At 37.5% G+C, this 20,810-nt stretch overlaps 1 protein-coding gene and 1 long non-coding RNA gene across 2 annotated transcripts; both read right to left on the bottom strand.

Moving 5' to 3' along the window:
- On the bottom strand, positions 1 to 10,547 carry LOC103702694 (B-type cell cycle switch protein ccs52A-like). The gene is made up of 10 exons (XM_008785229.6): positions 9,775 to 10,547; positions 9,531 to 9,653; positions 9,310 to 9,414; positions 8,522 to 8,701; positions 8,201 to 8,263; positions 7,881 to 8,075; positions 1,339 to 1,440; positions 1,193 to 1,255; positions 1,044 to 1,112; positions 1 to 455 (listed from the first exon to the last, which is right to left on the bottom strand). Exons 1-10 carry the CDS (start codon positions 10,342 to 10,344, stop codon positions 402 to 404), a joined length of 1,524 nt encoding a protein of 507 aa, XP_008783451.1. The 5' UTR covers positions 10,345 to 10,547; the 3' UTR covers positions 1 to 401.
- Positions 10,548 to 12,280: 1,733 nt separating this feature from the next.
- On the bottom strand, positions 12,281 to 20,140 carry LOC103702692 (uncharacterized). Its single transcript, XR_603350.6, has 3 exons — positions 19,649 to 20,140; positions 13,112 to 13,159; positions 12,281 to 13,023 (listed from the first exon to the last, which is right to left on the bottom strand). It is a non-coding gene; the product is annotated as an uncharacterized LOC103702692 (long non-coding RNA).
- Positions 20,141 to 20,810: the final 670 nt, after the last annotated feature.

The following is a 20,810-nucleotide window of genomic DNA, read 5'->3' as shown; positions in this document are numbered from 1 at the left end:
GATATAAATATAATGAATATTGACAGGGCGTATTTTGTGGAAACATGATACATGCTAGGATTCCATGTTACAAGGTGTAAGCAATTGCTTCTTCCCAGCAATTCATACCATCATATATCTACAATGATCAACCAAAGAGATCGAAACATGCAATTTGCAAATTAATAAGCTGATCTTGAGCAAACATCAGCTTTTTATCCCCCAGTCTTTTTCCCTTTTCTTTTAAACGTCCGATCAATAATCAGGTTGGAAGGGGTGGAATGGGGAGCAAAATGAGCATGGCGTGATACAAGTGTCCTGTTGCTGACGATTGTCAACCTTGCAGCATTTTTAACTTCCAACTGACGATGTAAAACCGATAGCTTTGCAGAAGGGCCGCTCCCAATAAGTACTTCATCTGGTCACCGGATGTGACTTCTGCCAAGAGATCTAGCTCCAATATCACTGTCAGTGTTCTGCCATCAGAACTAAAGTCAGCAAAAATAACCAACCTTCTGCAATTGATCGGGTGAAACAAAAATTTGTGATGATATGCAAGGAATTGGGAGAAACAAAATGAAAAGTTTATCTAGAGTTTTTGGTGATATATGTTTATATAGTTCAAAGAGAATCTAAATCGCCAGCGAGAATAGATCGAGAATGCTTAAACAAAATGTTTACTCAGGTTATCGAAACTGGTTAATTGTTCTCCACCCTGTTGAGGTACTTAAGAAGAGAGTGCTGATACACTCCTCAAATATCATCCCCAAAATAGATAAAGACTTGGATGAGATCCAATTCAAAGAGGGTGAGGGTGTGCTTCATGGGTTAAACTCCATTTTACCCTCCTTTCAAAACAATATCTCACACCAGTTTTCGGCTACTTAGGAACATGTCTAAATTGACATATCATTTTCCTGAAGGAAAAGAAGTCTTTGGATACCAAACATAGAAACACCAAGATTCAAAAAACGAGAAATCTTTTTTCTGAGAAAACTCAAACAATGAGATATCCGAGTAGTGAAGGCCATGAATTTACTTATCTCGGTGAGAAAACCAATTACCTGAAATTTAGGAGATGGGAATACATTCCAAAACCTAAGTGTTTCATCACCTGCTCCTGTGACAATAGTCTGTAGAAGGAAGGAGAATGTTAAGCAAATAAATAAATGAGACAGAACTTGCAGAGTTAAATAGAGAAAAAGGGAGCTACCTGCCCGTCAGGAGAGATGGCTAGATATAATACTCTGTATGTATGGCCAGTTAGTGTTGCAAGCTGTAAAATAGAATGGAAGATGCTTAAGTAGAATGAAAACATTCAGAATTCTGTTCAATTACAGTAGGCACAGGGAAATATACCTTCGACATGGTTGGGTATCGCCAAACAATTATTTGGTTTTGGGAGTACCCATGGGTGCTCACGAGTTCATTAACATTCTTTGACCACACAAGATTGCAGACCTGAACGAAGGATGATGGAAGCAGATAGTTACTCTTACACTTCTAAGAATGTCAATGTGTTGTTCTTAGTGGTGAAAATGCATCGTCATGTCACTTTCTTTAATAGAATATTACATAACACTATCATCAGCATACTTTTCCTAGAAGCATACCCTTTTCAGTAACAAATTAAAGGTAAACAAGCAGGTGTCCAAAAAATGAAGGTTCTCAAATTGTGGACTTATGAAGAGGACTGCAAGTTATTGACACAAGCAACAACAAAATCTGTTCCCTGATAACTTTGCCAAACACATCATCACTGTTATCTAAATTTTAGCATTTATTTTTAAATCTAAAATACAGTAACCATTCTACATTTTAAATTGTTTTAATGAAAGGAACCATAAATGTATCCCCATCCAAAGAACAATAAAGAGTTCCACAAGAAAACTAAATATCAGAACAGTGGTTCAATTTCTACAATCTACACAAATAGTAGGAAAAGAGTCAACTATTTTCCTGAATGGAAAAAGGCTCAATGTGCTATAAAAGGCATAAAGAAAGAAAGAGCCAGAATGATACACCAGATCACAAGAGGCCTCCCCCCACCCCTACTCCCGACTCAAAACACCCTTACCAAAACAAAAAAAAGAAGGAAAAGGATTCAATATATTGATTTGACACTGGAAATGCAAAGTACCAAAAAGGAAAATTATGTCTACTCCGGCTTCAATATAAATCTTGTTTCAAAGCCAGGAGAGGGTGCGCGGCTAATAAAAAGAGAATTGTAATTTTATGGGAGAAAAAAACAATAAGATGCCATTGTTATGACGGTCATAAAACTCTGGCAAGGAAAGAATTGCAAAGCCATGGTTTAAGGATTATCAATCATCATGATGACTACGTACGATTATTTGGATGGTCAGATGTACTTAGACTTCTGGTTGAATTTTGTCTATTTTCATCTCAAGTAGTATTTCTTTTAATGCAGTATGGCGGACCCATTCTATTGTTTCATCACCACAAATCATAGCATATATTCAATTAAGTACATCTGAATAATTTTCCAGTGATTTAAGTCAGATATCTTTGTTCCGATTAATATCCCCATTTCAGAAACTTCTAGTAAGGTGGCTGAATTTGATACTGGCAACTACTCCAAAGCACTGAAGAAAACCATAACAGGGACAGATGTCATTCATGTCAGATAATTACAATATGCAAAGCGATATTCAGCAAAAGAGCATCCAGATAGACAATTCTTAGAGGCAGCCAGCAGTAGAACAAAAAAAATGCCTGCCTAGATACATCTAGCCACTGATACTCACCAAGAAGCCAGTAAAAGTTTTTTCTTAAAAAATGTCTGCTTAGATACATCTAACCAGGTCTAGACCCATGTATGCACATGTGCACACACCAGCTACACAAATGCTACATTCACACTGTACATGCATGCACGAATGCACACATAGTAAGTTGTCTGGCCAACCTAGAGTCCATAAAATTTCCAAACCTTAAGTCTTGTCCTCTACCTCCTGACCGATTACAATTGGGTGACAACTTTTGATTTGGATATTTGTCTTGTAATCTGTGCTTATTGGGTCACCAATTACAAAAGTTCTTTTTTTAACAGAATATCTCCTTTTCCCCCTCTTGCCTGGATTCTCTCCAATTTCTACGAAGATTGCCCTCTGATATCATCCACATATGCACACACCACCAAACAAAGTCAAAATAAAAAACATCATATGTGGAATGGATGCAGGATCCATGGCCAATTGGTTGGCACACAACTAATCCACAAGATAAGCTAAAACTTTTGCGACTTTTGCTGCCTAAAACTCTAAAAAGGAGGAAGTTGTACATTCCACATGGATATCGTAATCCCAGAAGATATTATTCACTTGCACAAGCTTAATTGGCAGCTTAAACAGCTGCAGGATGGAATTTATGTACAAATGGGCCAACTCTTAAAGACAAGATCTATACTACAAGGGTTCAGGTACGTGTTGGGTATGGCTGTGCAATTGAGTTTGATCTATCTTATCCCTATTTTGGGATACAAGGACTCAGCTAATAATTTTTTAGGAAACAAGCACTCATCATCAAATGGTAGTCTAAAAATAGTAATCTTGTTTAAACTATTTTATTGATGAGATCACAACCACCCATCAAATGATCCTCTTGAATAAATCAATTGCATCACATCAGCTGAAAAAAAAAGCCCCCAACTAGGCTCTATCTTCATCCCACAAAATTCCATAGCCTTCCATGCTTGGCCTCCACCTTGCTCGGCCTCCAGTCTCGTTACTGTCTGCTACCACTTCCTCCCCCATGGCCAACATCATCTACCCGATGCAGCCCATAGATGGTCTACCACCACCAAGGTATGTGCCTCTCTGTGGCTTCCCCAGTCCTTAGTTGTATTCATCAAAGCCATGTCTGCCGCTATTGCTTAATGAGCACAGATTCCATAGAGGTACCATTGTGATGGCATGTCAGCACACATATGTGAAGCTATTTTGGCAAATTTGGACATCATAACACAAGGACTATAAAAAATGATCAACAAACAAAGCCCACCAGCTCCTTCCATGGAAAAAAGCATCAAATTAGGCACTGGATGCATACTACATCCATCTTAGAGTATGAATAGATACGCAACTTGTGCTGCCAATGCATAACTACACCAAGAGCATGTCAAAAAAAGCTAGCAATTAAATTGCCAAACTATCACAGCTTGAATTCGGACATCATAAGGTAAGGATTCTAACAATAATAAACAATCAAATGCCGCAAACTTCACCATGAAAGGGCGTTGAACTAGGCCTTTGGTGCATGCTACATCAATCTTAGGGTTTGAGTTGATACATACAACTAATGCTATGAATGCATAGCTACACCAAGAGCATATTAAAAGCTAGGAACTAAATAGCAAAAGTATCGCAACTTGAAATGGCAGTCCTCGCTCACAATAGTTGACCACCATAATTCTAGGCAACAAGGCCCCCTACCTTTGAACTTAAAACAACTTTAGATGAAGCATTTGTATTAAGTTTAACCCATCTCAGAACTATGTTAATGTAGCAGACCCGGTATCTTTACTATGGTTTACAAGACTGAATCTGGAATCTCAATGCATGCCATCGGTCTTGGCAACTGCCTCCTGCGGGTACACCCCACATGGCGTAAAGCATAAACTAGTCCTTTTACCAAGCCAAACCTGAAAAAGCATGAAGACAAGAATCATCATCTGCATAGCCTCTCATTGATATTCACCAATTCAATCATCCTTCTATACAACCATCATCCACCTTAAGAGTGTCTATACTCAAAAATAGATTAGCAGAGTCCACCCCCAGAAATGAAGATAATGTACACAGTCCTTCAGGCTGAAGACTTTAATTTCCACATGAAGTTTTTGGACTTTTCATGCAACCAGTTCTAGAAGTACACCTTCATTTTTGGATAAATAAGAGCATTGAAGCTCCATGTGTGACTTTCATAACTAATTGAGACTCTTTGGCAGTCACCATTCCTCGTTCCCTAAGAGTCCAATATAGAACAACTACCAAACTTGAACAATGGAATGCACTGATCTCTATCTATCATAATCTCCAACATGAATAGTTATAGATTATTCACCAATAGCCTTCACTGACAAGTTGATTCACTCAAACAAAGTTGAACAAAGATGGGTGCCTAGTTGAGGTAGGAGTTTGCTATAGAGGAAAACGTCCCCAATCAAAGTTTCTTTAATTATTCCAACTCTCTTCACCTCCCAAGAACCAATGATGACCTTCCTGATATTAGGATATACTTGACAAAAACATCATCATACCCACAAATGTCTTACTAGACTACAGGAGGTGGGGGTTCATCTCTTCAGTCCTATGTTTCACGTTAGCAACTCTAAACCATAAAATTTTCACATATCACAAGACTGCAATGATTCAGTTGTTAGTTCCACAGGATCCACATACCAACATTTAAGTATATGGGGAGCACCAACTTCACCAAGATGGTTGGGAACAATATGAATGACTAACTTCACCAAAATTGTCATATTCAATGTCACGTGCCATCCACCTCTAGAATAAATTTCAAACCATAGCTAAAAGAAAACTAAATTTGGAGTACATTCTTGACAAAAACTTTGAAAGATATCCACTCAAAAAACATCTTGAGTAATCTTGCTAGTTTAAACCAAGGCTTGCAGTACCGATTTTGGTACCTACACGGGTACCATTCTGGTACAGTATCTCCATGGGTTTACCCGTGGTATTGACACTTGGTATGCTCTCCATACTGAGTATTGGTTCATTACCAGTATGATACAATGTATGCTGATATAGAGCAATCCAGTCCGGTACGGCGAACCAAGGTTTAAACAGCTGAAAGACAAACTCTAATTGTGGAAAAATTCACATATAACCAAGTTATCTTTATTAACCTGAAAAGAGACAACCTCTACTGTAATACCCCTGCGATGAAGCTTTGTTCACTTCTCACATTTATTATGTCAATTGCCTGCAGAGACGCCCGTTGAAAACTTCAAGCTTTTTTCCATTTTTGTGTGAGTTATGATTTGCATATTGTGTCATGCATAGTAATAGCATAGAATATAACACTCCCTCAAGCGTATTTGCTCATGTCCAATTATCATTCTTGTTTTAGTTTCCTAATAATCTGACAGTTTTTGCTAATCTTCCATAAATGGAGAAGATGCTTTTTGAAGTAATACTTTTTTTTGACTTTTTGATAGAAATTGCAGTCTTCATTATGCAAGCTACCTTTTATAAGTCGTTTGGGATCAGGCCACAAAAGTCATTTACAATCAATTATTTTTGATAACTTTATTTCATGTACTTGTCTTCAATGCATCAAATTCTTGGCTATTTAACAGATATATTTAATAAATTCCCCAAATAGTTGGGAAGGTATTTTTTTGATCTTGTTTGAATATATGTGACAAGCAAAAGTGCATCAACAGTTAAGAATTTCATCGTAAAGGAAGAAATAGAAGATATAGATGAGGGTGGATGGATAAGAATAAAATTTTAGTAATATTAAAAGGCAAGTTGGCTTCATGAAAAATTCTTTATCAGGTCATCAGGATAATTACAGCAATTTGGAAATAACGGAAAACTAAAGAAGGGACGAAGACATAATCCAACCAATGGATTTGGCAAAAGCATACAAATGATGAATTGATGGGTATAAAGCAGAGCCAAACCACAAGTTTTTCCATCACTGTAGACACATTAAGGGACAGTAGAAACATTGAGAATTATTTGTTTTTAAAGTGGAAAGTTTACAACCATGATAGGTCAAAACTAAGAATTAGCTTTTTTGGAGGAAATTTTTTTTCACAAGGGAATAATGATAAGAAGTCCTTAAAGTTATTCTGCTGAGTTATTAATCATTCTGTTTCTGTATTTTTCATAGAAGTGCAGATATTCAGTGGAAGTCAAATTGTCTATGTTAGTGCAAATACTGACATGACTTTGTTGAAATGAGAATAAAAATTAATGCCAAATCATGATTTGCAAAGAATTTGCATGGTGATTCGGGTATAGATATCAACTGAAAATTTAAAATATAGACTGCATTTAGGGATGTAGATGAAAAGAAAGATTTAACCGACAAAGACAACCACGCGAGACCTTATACAGACTTTATAGCTGTATTATTATCAAGAATCTTATGTGGAGTAACCTAAAAACACATAAATCTATTTAAAGTGGGGTACGTGAAATGGATATTTCCTTTCAGATTATTGTAAGTTTCAAATGCAATAAATAAATAAGGCAAAGTTCATGAGAAGGCCAAACATTTAAAATGAGCTAACAAGCTAGAAACTATAAGGCTTGGGCATGTTACTTGCAGTGCGAGAACGAGAATTATGAAAGTAAATATCAGGGGAGGAGAGGAGGGCAGGCAGGTTGGAGATAGTTTAAACATGCACACTAGATGAATCTCATAAGCTGCGATGGCAAAGAACTGCCTAATAAAGAATAGATTGTTAACAACTTCTAACAAGCAATGGAGACCAATGGCTTCGAGTGGAAGCATTATAACAAGAGAAAGATAAGCAACAGCCTTCTGTGAAGAGAAATCAAAATGTATTCCTGGACAGGGAATATATCTCATGCTAGGAACATAATATACAAGATTGAATAACCAAGCCTTTGATAGGAAATTATTGCTAATAGTTTACATTAATTTTCACCTACTCTGCTTGAGTAAGATTCAGCTATTCAATTCTTGTCTGTTTGCTGATCATGTACTGTTTGAAATTAATTTATAGCTATCCAGAGAGAAGTTACTTGAATCAACATTACAATAATCTCATTAATTTATATAGATGAAGTGCTAATGCCATAGTATTTCAGCAGTTTGTTCAAATAACTAGAAATAAATATGTACAATAGCCGGATATTATATGAGCAGCAGGCTACCTGACTTCCAGTGTCCATGCAGCTCAAGCGAGAGTTAGTGGTTGTATTCCAAAAACGAATGCATCGGTCTGCAGTTCCTCCACCAGATGCAAGAAGTCCATGAAGATGTGGTGACCAAGCAATAGCCTTCACAGCTGCCGTGTGGTCACAGTACTTGAGTACAGGTTGTGTTGAATGCTGGTTCCAGACAAAAAGCTGAACAGGAAGCAATATGAAAGAAAGTCAATAATACAGCTAGATGCAAATAATTTGTTACAATAAATATTTTCATGAACGAACACACTTCTCCTCAACACGGGAACAAAAAAAATGCAGCTTACTCTATTATCATTTCCACCAGATGCAAGTTCCCGGTTATCATAAGACCACTTCAGTCCACAAACCTACATAAGAAAAGTGTCAAGGGCATGCAAAAAGAATTAAAGGGAAGCTTATAAGTGAATAACATAAAAAATTTAAATCTCTTTAGAAAATATTTATTATTTTGACAAAGAAGTAGCTGGACATTAAGATAAAGAAGGACTGCTTTGATTATTATTATTATTGCTAAGCACGCACAAAGAATATAGAGAATATCGAAAAATAGGATCATAGGAAGGAGCAGACAGAATCCTATTCAAGAATTATTAGGAATGTCTTACCTCTGATTTATGCCCCATGAGCTTGCTAACAAAATCTTCTTGAGCGCGAATATCACGTTGAAGAATTGACTTGTCACGACTGCCTGAAGATAACACTGACGAACTCCATGCTAGAGCTCCAACTCGCAGCCGATGACCCTCCATGGCCCTTATCCTTCGACAACGAGATGCATCCCATATCTACACCGCAAAGAGTGAAAAAGTCACCGTACAAATTTCAGAGACATATGATAAATCCACCTCAACTGAGGTGTGACACAAGGAATTCGTAGGCAACGAAGAGGACGTAAATGAATTTGTATATCACAGAAAACTATGATATTAAGGGCATAATGTAGCAGATGATACTAAAATTTATTTAAATATAGTCAGAAATCCTGGTCTACTTCAAACAATACGAATGCATTTGAGAGCACTTATAAGTCAGGTAATAAATCATAGCCCATCATTACTTTATTCAAGCAAGATTTTTTTTCAACTTATCGATGCAGGCCAAAATTAAGAGGGGCAAAAAAAAGAAAGATCCCCTTACAAGATACACCAATAAAGATAAAAATCAATGACCTATATAGGAATGAACAAGATGAACACGTGCATAGTGCAATCAGCAGGCAACAGAAGCCAACTTTATTACCTCTTTGAAACACCTATTCTCCAAATTAATTAGACATCATTGACAAAATCTATCAGAATCATGCTACATAACAGCCATTATGAAATTTGCAAGCTCAAATTCATTCACAAGATTTCTTCTCACACCACACCATAAAATAAGACAAAGAACTCACCTGCACTTTACCTTGGTTCGTGCCAACAGCCAAGTGGGTGCCACGCTGCGACCATCCCACAGAGCAAACACTGTCATCCACACCCAAGTCACAGAGCTTCGTGACCTGCCATCAAAACCACATTGCAGCAAACTATTTAAAAATTGCAGAGAATCAATAGTAAAGAAAAAAATAAAGCGATCCACGACTAATATCAGATCAAACCTCGGCCAACATCTCACCTTGCTGCTGCAGGCATTCCAGAGATAGACACAATTGCCCAAACCCACAGCCAGCACATTCTGAGAAGACCAATCCACAAGATTAAGATAGAAATCATCCTGCAATGCCGGCGCATCCAGCACCTAAAACCAACAACAACCAACACATCAGCACCAAAAGAAGCCATGAAATCCAATCTTTCTGAATCAAAAGGAAAATTAGCAACAACCCGCAGCAAAAAAAAGAAAACAAAAAAAAAATTACCTTGTACGGAGATCTCGGGATCTTCCTCAGCGTCTTGGGCGGGGTGGGAACAAACCCAGGAAGGGCATCCTCGAAGCCAGCCAAAAGCGAGTGCCGTGGCACCTCCGCCTTGAACCTAAAAATATTCCTACTGGGAGTCGAAAACGACGACGACGGCGAAGAGGACGAGGAGGAGCGCCGCCCGGCGAGGGGCGAGGAGCGGTCGGGGGTGGCGGGGGGCGCGACGCCGTGATCGGGCCCGAAGAGGACAGTCCTGAGGAGGGCGGAGTAGGCGCCGGATCCGTCCTCGCGGCCGCCTTCGGAGGAGGAGGGGGGCCCGGGGTGGGGCGGCGGCAGGGAGGAGAGGTTGAAGAGGGCAAAGTTGGATCCGGTGCGGCTGGGGATGAAGCGGTCGCTGTAGATCGTGCGAGAGGAGGAGGACGCGGTGAGGGGGCGAGGGGTGGTCTCGAGAACGAACGAATGCCGGGGGGCGGATGACGGAGTCTGGGGCTTGGAGTGGGATCGGGGATTCTCCATGGGAGGAGGAGAGGAGAAGGCGAAGGCGGAGGAGGGAGAGGAGGAGGAGTCCATGAGAGTAGGGGCTCTCCTCTCTTTTTTTGGTTCTCTGGGGTTAGGGTGATCGTAGAAAATTAATTGAAAGGGGGTTGGAATCCCAAGGGGGGGCGCGGAGCTCCGGCTTTGTTACCCGCCCCCGCGCTCTCTCGCCTCTCTCGCTCTCTCTCTCCCCCTCCGACTCCTTTTACGATATTTCCTTACGGAGACTGCCGTGAACCAAGTGGGGGAGGGATGGCACGTGTAAACGGAAATAGAGAGATCACGAGTTGGGGAATTGAGATTGTGATTTATTTACTTGCCAGGATTAGAACGATTGAGTGCCGACCTTTTAGGGATCTAAATTATATATCGATTTAGAAATAGAAAGGAAAAAAAAAAAGTAAGGTCAATAAAAAAATTTAAAAAATATTTTATATTTAGTTTGAATAAAAAATGGAAAAGTAGCTTTTTTTTTAATGGACATGAGATTAAAAAAAATTTGAGATACCAAAAAAGTTTAATTCCCATGCAGGCATGGGCTTTCCAAAAAAAATATTTTAATTTTTTTTTCATGAACCAAGTAAGTTTGATTATTTATTTTCTTTTTAATCGGGTCTAATGTGGATGGGATATTAATGTGCGGGATCATTGTAAATATAAAATAATTAAAGTCTGAAATCTTTAACGTGATAGACAGTAAAAATAATTCAAATCCTGTGATTTAAGGATTAGGATTTGGAGACGCACGAGATTTGACTTGAGAAAAAATAGTTCAAACCTTGCGATTTAAGGACTAGGTTTTGGAGACGACCGGGATTTGACTTTGCGAAAAAAAGGGATCATTATTTGGAGTTCAAATTCTATGCATTTGGATTCAAGTGATAGGGGTTAAGCCTAGCCAAACTTGGCAGATCAAAAAAAGCCGTTATCAATCCCAATTTCACCCGTTATATCCAAAGAAATAAAATATATTTTACGAATTAACTTCACCATTTTAGTCCAATATTATTTTTTAAGTGGTTAAGCAGATTGTTTTTAGCAAATGACTTCAAGTCACCACATTCGGTGTACGCTCTCTTAAAGCATTTTTCTTTGGATATTTCAAATCTTGATGCATACTAAATCTTTAACAACTTTGTATTATATATGCAGCACTAAATAATTTTGTGACATATAATTAAGTGGCTGTCAAGCTGCCTTGCTACTTTAGATAAGCATCTCGAGATTCCACATTTTGAGGAGTAAACTGGTTATTTCATTCATTGAATCAGAATAAGACACGTTCATATTAGTAGTTTGCCTTGTAGTTTATGGCTATGCTTTTCATTGTTTATGTAAAAGCAGTAACGTATTCCTAATTATCATTATTGTAATTATGATTAGAACATATAGAGAGGATTAAGTTATGGCACTTTTAAATCAATCATATATTCGTTGGTTACTAATGAGCAAAAGGATAATACTTACTTTCTGTTATTACTTGGAACTACATGCGGTAACAATTTTAGCAGCTGAGCTAGCATGTAAGATGAACACAAGTCTTAGATATTCATGATTGTACTAAAAGAAATTATGTTTTACTTATTTAAGTTAGAGAATGTTTTGTAAAGAAATATCCAGTAAAGAAATAATAAGATTTTTTTAAAAATGAGCTATCGATCTGAATTTAGACAGTAATTTTCTTATTTTGACTAGTTCCTACTTTGTGCAGGCTTGTCAACTCATCTCAATGATGATCATATGGCAAATATCTTTGCATAATAAACTCTTGTTTGATTTAAAAGTCCAGAATATATGATGCTGAGTAGCTACTGCATCCAAACTGTTAGAACAATGTCTCTAATCCTAGGATTAAATATCATAGAAGGCATTTTACTTCGTGACCGCCAACACATGAAAAGCCCTCCAAGTAATCCAAATCAACCACCTTTTTCTGTCGAAGAATGGCAGATGCACAGACACAAGCAGATCAGTAGGCCAAAACCATCACCAAGGACAATCCGTGACCGAGACAGATGTCCATCATGTTGCTGTATTAATAGATGATGGAGGCAAAGTTCAACAGACACCTTGATTAATATAGAAAAGCATATTGCTCCGCTCCAAGATTCCTGGCTCCATGATTTGTTACTATCAGATAAGGAATATCTATCATTCATTTAACAAAACAAAAAATATGTAAATTAAAGATTTCACAGTAGGGAACTGTGTGATACATCAACAACAATATATCTGGATCCAGCATCCACAAAAGCGAGACTGTGCCCTTGAAATTGAAGGACTTCTACCATGGAGGAGTCTAGAAAATGGATCATTTAACAGTTTTGTGCTGCGAAATCTGTCAGCTTTGAACAGGCCTGGGAAGAGCTTTTGTGAACAACTACGTAGCTTCAGCTCCCATTGCCAACTGCATGTGCTCTTTTCATTGGCCTCCCATGCAGTTGCACCAGGTTTTTCTTCATAGCTTTCTCCGGTGATTCATCATCTTCAAATATGTACAAAAGCCCAGGAATATCCCTGTTCTCCTGTCAAAGGCAAATCCTACAGAAGCAAAGTTGGATATCTTATGTCAGCTTTTGTCACATCGCAAGAGAGATTGCTAATATATGCTGAGAGGCATCAATCAATCTTCGCGAGTTCACTAAGAAACTCAATGCTTCCTCTTTCTCTGGCAATCTAGTCTGCAATTGTTCAACCTTGACAAACCTATTTCCCCTGAAACCCAGTAGAATGAGGCCAGGTTACAGATAAACCACAAGCAAGATTAGGTACATAGAGATGCAGGTTTGGTGAAGCAACTCACATTTTTGATTCCATCAAGTTTAAGAGAATTTGTTGCAATCTCCTCCATCTGATACAACATAATGGAATCATGATCAGATAAATCTACACCAGGGCATATAATAACCATAACTTCCTTACTGATAAATGATAACTCTTGGGCCAGCAAATGTCAATCGTGTTGATTACAAGAAATGCAAACAGTTGATTAGGATGGTTATAACTTGGTCTCTTTTTGTTTAAAATGAGTAATCTGCAATAGTAAAACCGCCAACCATTTGCTATGGGCTTGTATCTGGCATCAAAGGAGTTCCAAACCCCAAGACAAAATATTAACTAACATACATAAATTCAAGAAGTCACCAATTTATAACCAAACTGCAAGGAAACATTCAGTAATTCAAAGGTATATTCTCCCTCAAATAATTAAAATAATAGTTGAAAGTCATAACTGAATTGTTTTTTTGCACAAATCAAAATCCCAATTAAATTGCTTTGATACAACACGTTAGTGTGCATGGTGGAACATTGCCGAACTACCAGTATAATGATGAAACTTGATCTTGATGATTGTATCTCAAAAAGGTCTTCATCTAACTTCCTAATTAGATCTAAGAAAATGATGAATAGGATCTTAATCATGTCTAGAACTGAAGCTATTTACAAGTCCTCCACACATGAGGAGAAAAGGAAGAAATGCGAAAATAAACCAAAACTCCATTTATCTTCTTCAACTTTTATGGATGGTCTATGCCCTGCATACCAAAGCTATGCCAGCTTAAATATAGGAAATCTAGATGCAATTTTAAGCATCAATATTATTGAACCACTTAAGACTTAATTGAAACATGATTAGAGATCTAGGAAAGAGGACATTTACATTCATAATCCTGTTATAGCACTTTTAGGATGTGATACTTGATCCATAGGAGCCTGTTTTCTGCATCTGACACATCAACATGATGCATCTCGTAGAAACCTTATGAACCCACACTTAAGAGAGGCCCACACTTATGAGATCTCATCAATCTAACACCATCATTTTGTGTTTTCTCTAGGTTTCAATCACCTTATCTTCCATACCTGTGATTTCATTTGTTCTCTTCCCCAATTCACAAAACCACAATAGTGCTTTATGTCATGGGGTCAGGCATTCTCCTAATATCTTCACACTTTTCACAAGTTAATTTCATTTAACCCACCATCAAAGAAACTAAATGCTAATGTCTTTACCTAAAACAAGTATTTGCAGTTATGGATCATGGACCGATGCAAATTCAACTGTAAAATTGCCAATTGCATAACTATGCCCTGATTCTTCTCAAGAAACAGTTTTAGTCAAGCCCTTGTTCAGACACAAGATACCTGCAACTAAGAACAGAATTCCTGGGGAAACCCAAAATCAGGAGGGGAAGAAAACATTTAATTTATGGGCAATTTTGCTGAATATTTCAGCTCTAAGGGAAAAAACCATGCTCTGTGGATATTGTTCAAACCTGAATCAAAAAAGATCAACCAGAAAGAAATACAGTGGCAATCCTCTCTGAAACCTAAGAAGGCCACCAGCCCTCTGCAAGTGACTTTGAGTAACGAGAGGCAGAATCATCTTCCCACCACCCATTTTTTCATTTTAGCTACTGATAAAGTGATCATATGCACGATGGGTATATTACTAGAAGCTAAACTGATTATGAGCTTGATTAGAAGAAATTGGTGCTGTCCATCATTATTATAATAATAAATTCTAGTAACAGAAATCTCCAAATGCATAGTTTTAAAATGTATCAAGGGGGAAACCCCTGCTCCTACAGAAGAAAAGGGAATAATTTCAAGAGCATGACAAGAGTTGATCCTTCCAACTGACTATACCTACGAAAGATTTAGATCTAGCATCAATCTAATCCAATTTGTACCCGATCCAAGCCAAATCCAATCCCTATATACTTTGAGAGATTGTAATTTATTATGTCTGATTGATTTTCCTTTTTCCTTTTTTTGTAGCAAAAATGCATGACAGATTTTCAAGGACAGATTTCAGTGATCATTTTTGGCCTATTAAAAATAACCATCTACCCGGAGTAATCATCTGCCCTATTATTGCATCAATTGATTGCTCATTAGGCAAAGTAATCATCTACTACCATCTGACACATCAACATGATGCATCTTGTAGAAACCTTATGAACCCACACTTAAGAGAGGCCCACACTTATGAGATCTCATCAATCTAACACCATCATTTTGTGTTTTCTCTAGGTTTCAATCACCTTATCTTCCATACCTGTGATTTCATTTGTTCTCTTCCCCAATTCACAAAACCACAATAGTGCTTTATGTCATGGGGTCAGGCATTCTCCTAATATCTTCACACTTTTCACAAGTTAATTTCATTTAACCCACCATCAAAGAAACTAAATGCTAATGTCTTTACCTAAAACAAGTATTTGCAGTTATGGATCATGGACCGATGCAAATTCAACTGTAAAATTGCCAATTGCATAACTATGCCCTGATTCTTCTCAAGAAACAGTTTTAGTCAAGCCCTTGTTCAGACACAAGATACCTGCAACTAAGAACAGAATTCCTGGGGAAACCCAAAATCAGGAGGGGAAGAAAACATTTAATTTATGGGCAATTTTGCTGAATATTTCAGCTCTAAGGGAAAAAACCATGCTCTAGGTGGATATTGTTCAAACCTGAATCAAAAAAGATCAACCAGAAAGAAATACAGTGTAGAAGAAGAAGAAAACCAGAGATGTTTTCTGCAAAAACAAATTCAATTACAACAAATTCCTCACTTTTTATAATTGAAGACTGCGCCACTCTATAAGAATGAGGATCTTTCCTTCAGTTTCCGAGCAAAAGGAACAACAAAGACAATCCTAGAGCAGCAAATTCCATAACTTTATAATTTGCACATATAAAGACATCAAAATGTCTTCAAATCACAATCCTACTGACTTCAAATAAATTTAATACAAATAGATTCAATGTAGGACCTTTAGTGATATTCCTACTGAAAATAGGACTGAAGAACACCCCAGAAATAAATCTCCAAAAGTAATTACGAAAATTCTGAGATAATAGCAAACCCTGGACTCTCTCAAAAGACTTAAATATAAAAGACCAAAGACTCAACCCAGAGGAAAGTAATTAAAAATAAAACACAAAAAATAAGAAAAAAATCCAAACCTAATTTAAACCTAAACTATATTAGCATCCATATGGTAGCCCTAGTACATCCTTTATTACTTCTACACAGGTGATTTAAGTCACCAATTACATCCAAGCTTTCTTCCCTGAAATTACTCACATTAGTTGATCTGTCTCCATAGTTGCTTCTTCATTCTTTCCTCCAATACCATTTGTGGTGCATAAGCATATATTACGTTTATAATCTTCTCAACTAACAGCAATTCATTGCACATCTTAACCTTACCTGTTAAACATCTACAAGATAATCCTTCATACCTTTATCCATGGATCTTCTAGCTAAATTTCTAGTACTATCCCTCTCTACATGTATAAGCTTATGACTTGTTGTCAATTTCCTCAAATTCTCCTCCTCTATATTTTAATTCTTGCAAGCATCCAATTGACTCTCATTCTCATTGCTGTCACCACTGAAAGTAGTTTTTATTCACCATAAAAAAAAAGAAGCAGTTTTTATGTATCCCTGCATCCTCATTGTTTCCTCTACATAACCACTAAAATACTAACACTACCTTAAACCAACAAAAACAAAATTTCATGCATTATATATTATATCATTATTAAAATTTTATCACCTAATACAACTTAAGCAAATAGTTATTGAATTAAGTTAAACTTCTAGCTTACGATAACTGATGTGGTTACTATTTCAAACTAATATGCTTTATAATTGATAGCTTTCAGCATTAAGCCCAAACCAATGGCATTTGTACAACTGAAAAAGTCCTCACATAAGTACCTCATGGCTTAATAAAGATAGTTAAGATTGCTCGTTAAAATTGCTTGTCCACTAGTCTTACCAAGTAAGTCATTTTCTTCATCCTCTTTTATTCTTCTTTCTCATTTACTTTCCCTTCTATCATTTTTCCTCCTATCTAATTTTTCTCATTTACTTTCATTTTTTTTTCTTTTCAAAACAAGTAGTTATTCTTGCATTTTCTATTTCTCCTCTTCCTCTACCTTTTCCTATTCATCTTTCTGCTCCTTTCCTTCCTTTTCTTTCTCATCCCTTGATGAAGCAACCATCCAAGGACCTGTTTGGGTAATCCAACAAGATTGGACTGAATTTCCTGCTGGATTCAAGGATCGCAAATATCCAAATAGACCCTAAGTTGTCCAACTTTCCAACTAGGTTTCCCAAGCACTAGCTAGGGGTTTGAGAATATTAACTACATCAACCCCTTATTTTGAAATTAGTTATGAATACGTGAGGATAACACCTCTAATACATCATTATCAACAAATCAACATTGTGAAAAGATGGATATAAAAACTGCCAACATAAGATGGTACTGTCAATATTGTACTGTTTTGATGCGAAAGCGGCACTAATATAGGTGCCAAGACACCGAAACAATTTGTACTAGCATGTATCAGCCATACTAGTACATGCCAACCATACTGGTTAGTACTAGTATTTTTTTATTATATTTAATGTTTTTAGTTCCGGTACAATGGTACATATCCATTGGTATCGGTATCATATTGATACCATACCTTCCAATGGAAAAAGCAGCACAGAATTCGATACTGATATTGAAAACCTTGAAAAAAAGGATCAAATAGTTGAAATAATAGAGAAAATGCATGTTTTCTTATTTAGAAAAGTCAGTTGTAGTATCCATAGGCATGTCTCTATTGTCAAACCATCAACATAAGCAATATTATGTCTTAATTTGTTTGTGCTTGTTTTAAGATTTTTCTATTATTTTTTGTCATTTAATATAATTGATCATGGTGGAGGCTAGAACTTCTCATACAACAAACAACATGAGACACGGACTGGATTTTTTTGATGTAGCAACTTGCTACATCCACTCATATGCATAAACCAAGGCAGATAGCGAGGGTGGAAGGTGGAACCATATTAGGCTGACTATCAGCTGTAAGAATGCTATTCAATCCATATATTACCTAGAAAAATTTGACTTTATTGTTGTTAAAGTTATTTATTTCAGAATAAGATCTTAAATTACATATTTCTGAAAAAAGGTTGCAGTTACCTAATTCACTAAGGCTATTTTTGGAATTTGAATAAGTTACTCCTATGCCTCTTTACTCCCAAATAATGGGGTTTGGATGGCAAAATATTGTGTACCAACTTTTTAGAAATACCTGTTTTACCGTTCTAAAAATGGTTTAACCCAAGTGCTTCAATGAGTGTTTGACTGAAAAGAGGTAGAATAACTACGTCAAATGACTTCCACTCCCTCTTATTTTGCTTCCAGATGCAGCCTAAGTTATAACAAATACAAAATTGGTACTAAACAAATTTCACAAAATGGTTTTGTCTAATATGAAAAGACAACTAAATTTGGAATTCTATACAGAAATACAAGGTTATTCACTAATTTTCCTTAAGCGAGCCAACACATTAGGTACAATTTTTGGCTTCTAAAGTTTAAGAAAGTGGACAACCTTTTTCTTCATAAAGATATGCCAATTCAATTCAGAAACATCAAGCATTATGTGAAATTAGAAGAATACTGCAATGCTGGAGGAGGTATCTTCACTTTTCCTATGGAGGCCATCATGACACATTATCTTGGATAGCTTCAATATCAAAGAGATAGCAATGACTCATGGAAATTTATCTACACTTTCAGTTTTAGATACTCTTAGATATATGCTTTATAAATTTTGACAGGGTTGGCACAGAGCACTAGATGAAAGAAGACAACAGCGACTAAGCATGAACGTAAGAACTGCAAATGCTTAGGTGACAAGGGCAGAAGACAATAAAAAAGTCACCGCTTGAACTCAGACAGTAATAGTTGCAATTCATCATTAGATCAAGGAACATGTTACCACTTTGAATTCCTTCAGAGTTGTTTCTTTTGTTTTCTTTTTACATGACTTTTTGCTTTCTTTCGCATCTTATCAGTTTCAAAGCCACATTAGTTACTCTGTAACTCACTTGTCTTAGACTAGCAGAAATGTTCACCCTCTTGGAAGTTATTCAATATCAAACTCAGAATTTGTCGACCCCAAGTTGCATCCACGAACAGCGGATTGGCAATTTCACTGCCAGATACATGACATGATGCCAAAACAAACAAATAACTTAGTCCAATTTTGCCTTAGATTTCTACGTAAAAGATGCTGGGAATATCTATGCTTCTGTTGTATTGTGGAAATTTACTACAAAAGTTTCTTTCTTCTCTTCTCATTCGAGAGAAAAATCGAGGCAACTTAATTTTATTATTTACCCAGCAAAATTTCAACATGGCACTTCATGGGTTGATGCACTTTATCAAGAATGAGAAAGTTGCGTGCGTGCGTGTGTGTGTGTGTGAGCGTGAGAGTGAGAGTGAGAGAGAGAGAGGAAGCAAAGGGCGGGTTGGACCTGGAACGTGTGGAACGTGAGGCCGCAGGTGGATGGGTCCGATGCCCCTAAAGAGGTCCTGTATTTGCCTATTAGATGGTGGAGTAGGGAAATCCGCAGCTCCCGCTACCACCACCTTGTCGGGCTCGTAGGACCCCACCACCGCTGCGAGGGCCGACTTCCTCTGCGGCGCTTCTACTGTTTCTGCGTCTCCACGAACAGCGGCTCGCCCCACTTATCCTTCTTCGCTTTCGTCTTCTTCTTTCGGTTGTCTTTCGTCTTCGTCCGCCATTGCCGCCTCCCTAATCGCTGGTTTTGCCGTCGCGCAGAAATCCCATTATGGGAGGCCACGAAAGAGAGCGGCCACCTGATTGTTAGGGTTGCAGTGGAAGAAGCCAAAATCCCAGCCGTTGGATACCCTGGCTAGAAAATTGTATGTCAAACGGTAAAGTGGTGACGGTTCGGACCGGGGCTGATTTTAGAGTTTGGGTGCGGACGGTTCGAAGGATTGCCGGACCAAATATATGAACAGCTGACGCTTAGAAGAAAAAGGAAAAACAGCTATAATCTCTTCGCTCCTTTGTTCTTCATCTCACCACCACCTCACTTGCATTCTTTTCTCTTCGTTTCCTCTCGTGGTCGTCGCCGCCGCAAGAGCGTCAAGATGGCAGATGCCTACGCTCCATTTTTCTTTTATTTATAGATTTTAACGCCGTTTGCTTCTTTTTATCGATTCTTTCTTTTGGTTTAGAAGACGAAATAGGGATTTTGTATTGCTCCTTCTTTCTAAGGTGAAAACGATTCAGCTCTTCGTCGCTTTCTTCTTCTTCTTCTTCTTCATTCGCATATTATCTCTTCTTTCTTACTAATTTTGCCAGCAACTTGAAATCTTTCCATATAAGAATTCCGTAAAACTACGTTTTAAACCTGAATTCCAGCTCTGTGCTTTCACAAATTTGAGCTTTCTTGGGAAAATCACAAGCTTGTCCATTTTAGCCCAGCTCATGGAGTCGAAGCCCAATGGGCACGTCTCATATTGGTCATTGCTTACTGCTACTGCTCATAACCGTCACAGTTCTGCCTCGTGAACGGGCAATTAAATGGGAGAACGGACAGTAACACCCAATGGAGTTTGAACTGCCTGAATCAGCTGGCATTATTCAGTTAGACTGGTATAGGCCTT

This window comes from Phoenix dactylifera, chromosome 3, assembly GCF_051530095.1.
Source record: "Phoenix dactylifera cultivar Ajwa chromosome 3, Ajwa_hap1_PhDact_Kaust_v1.1, whole genome shotgun sequence".
Classification (NCBI taxonomy): Eukaryota; Viridiplantae; Streptophyta; class Magnoliopsida; order Arecales; family Arecaceae; genus Phoenix; species Phoenix dactylifera.
The sequence above is the reverse complement of the archived record's forward strand: the minus strand, read 5'-3'. Positions and strand labels throughout refer to the sequence as shown.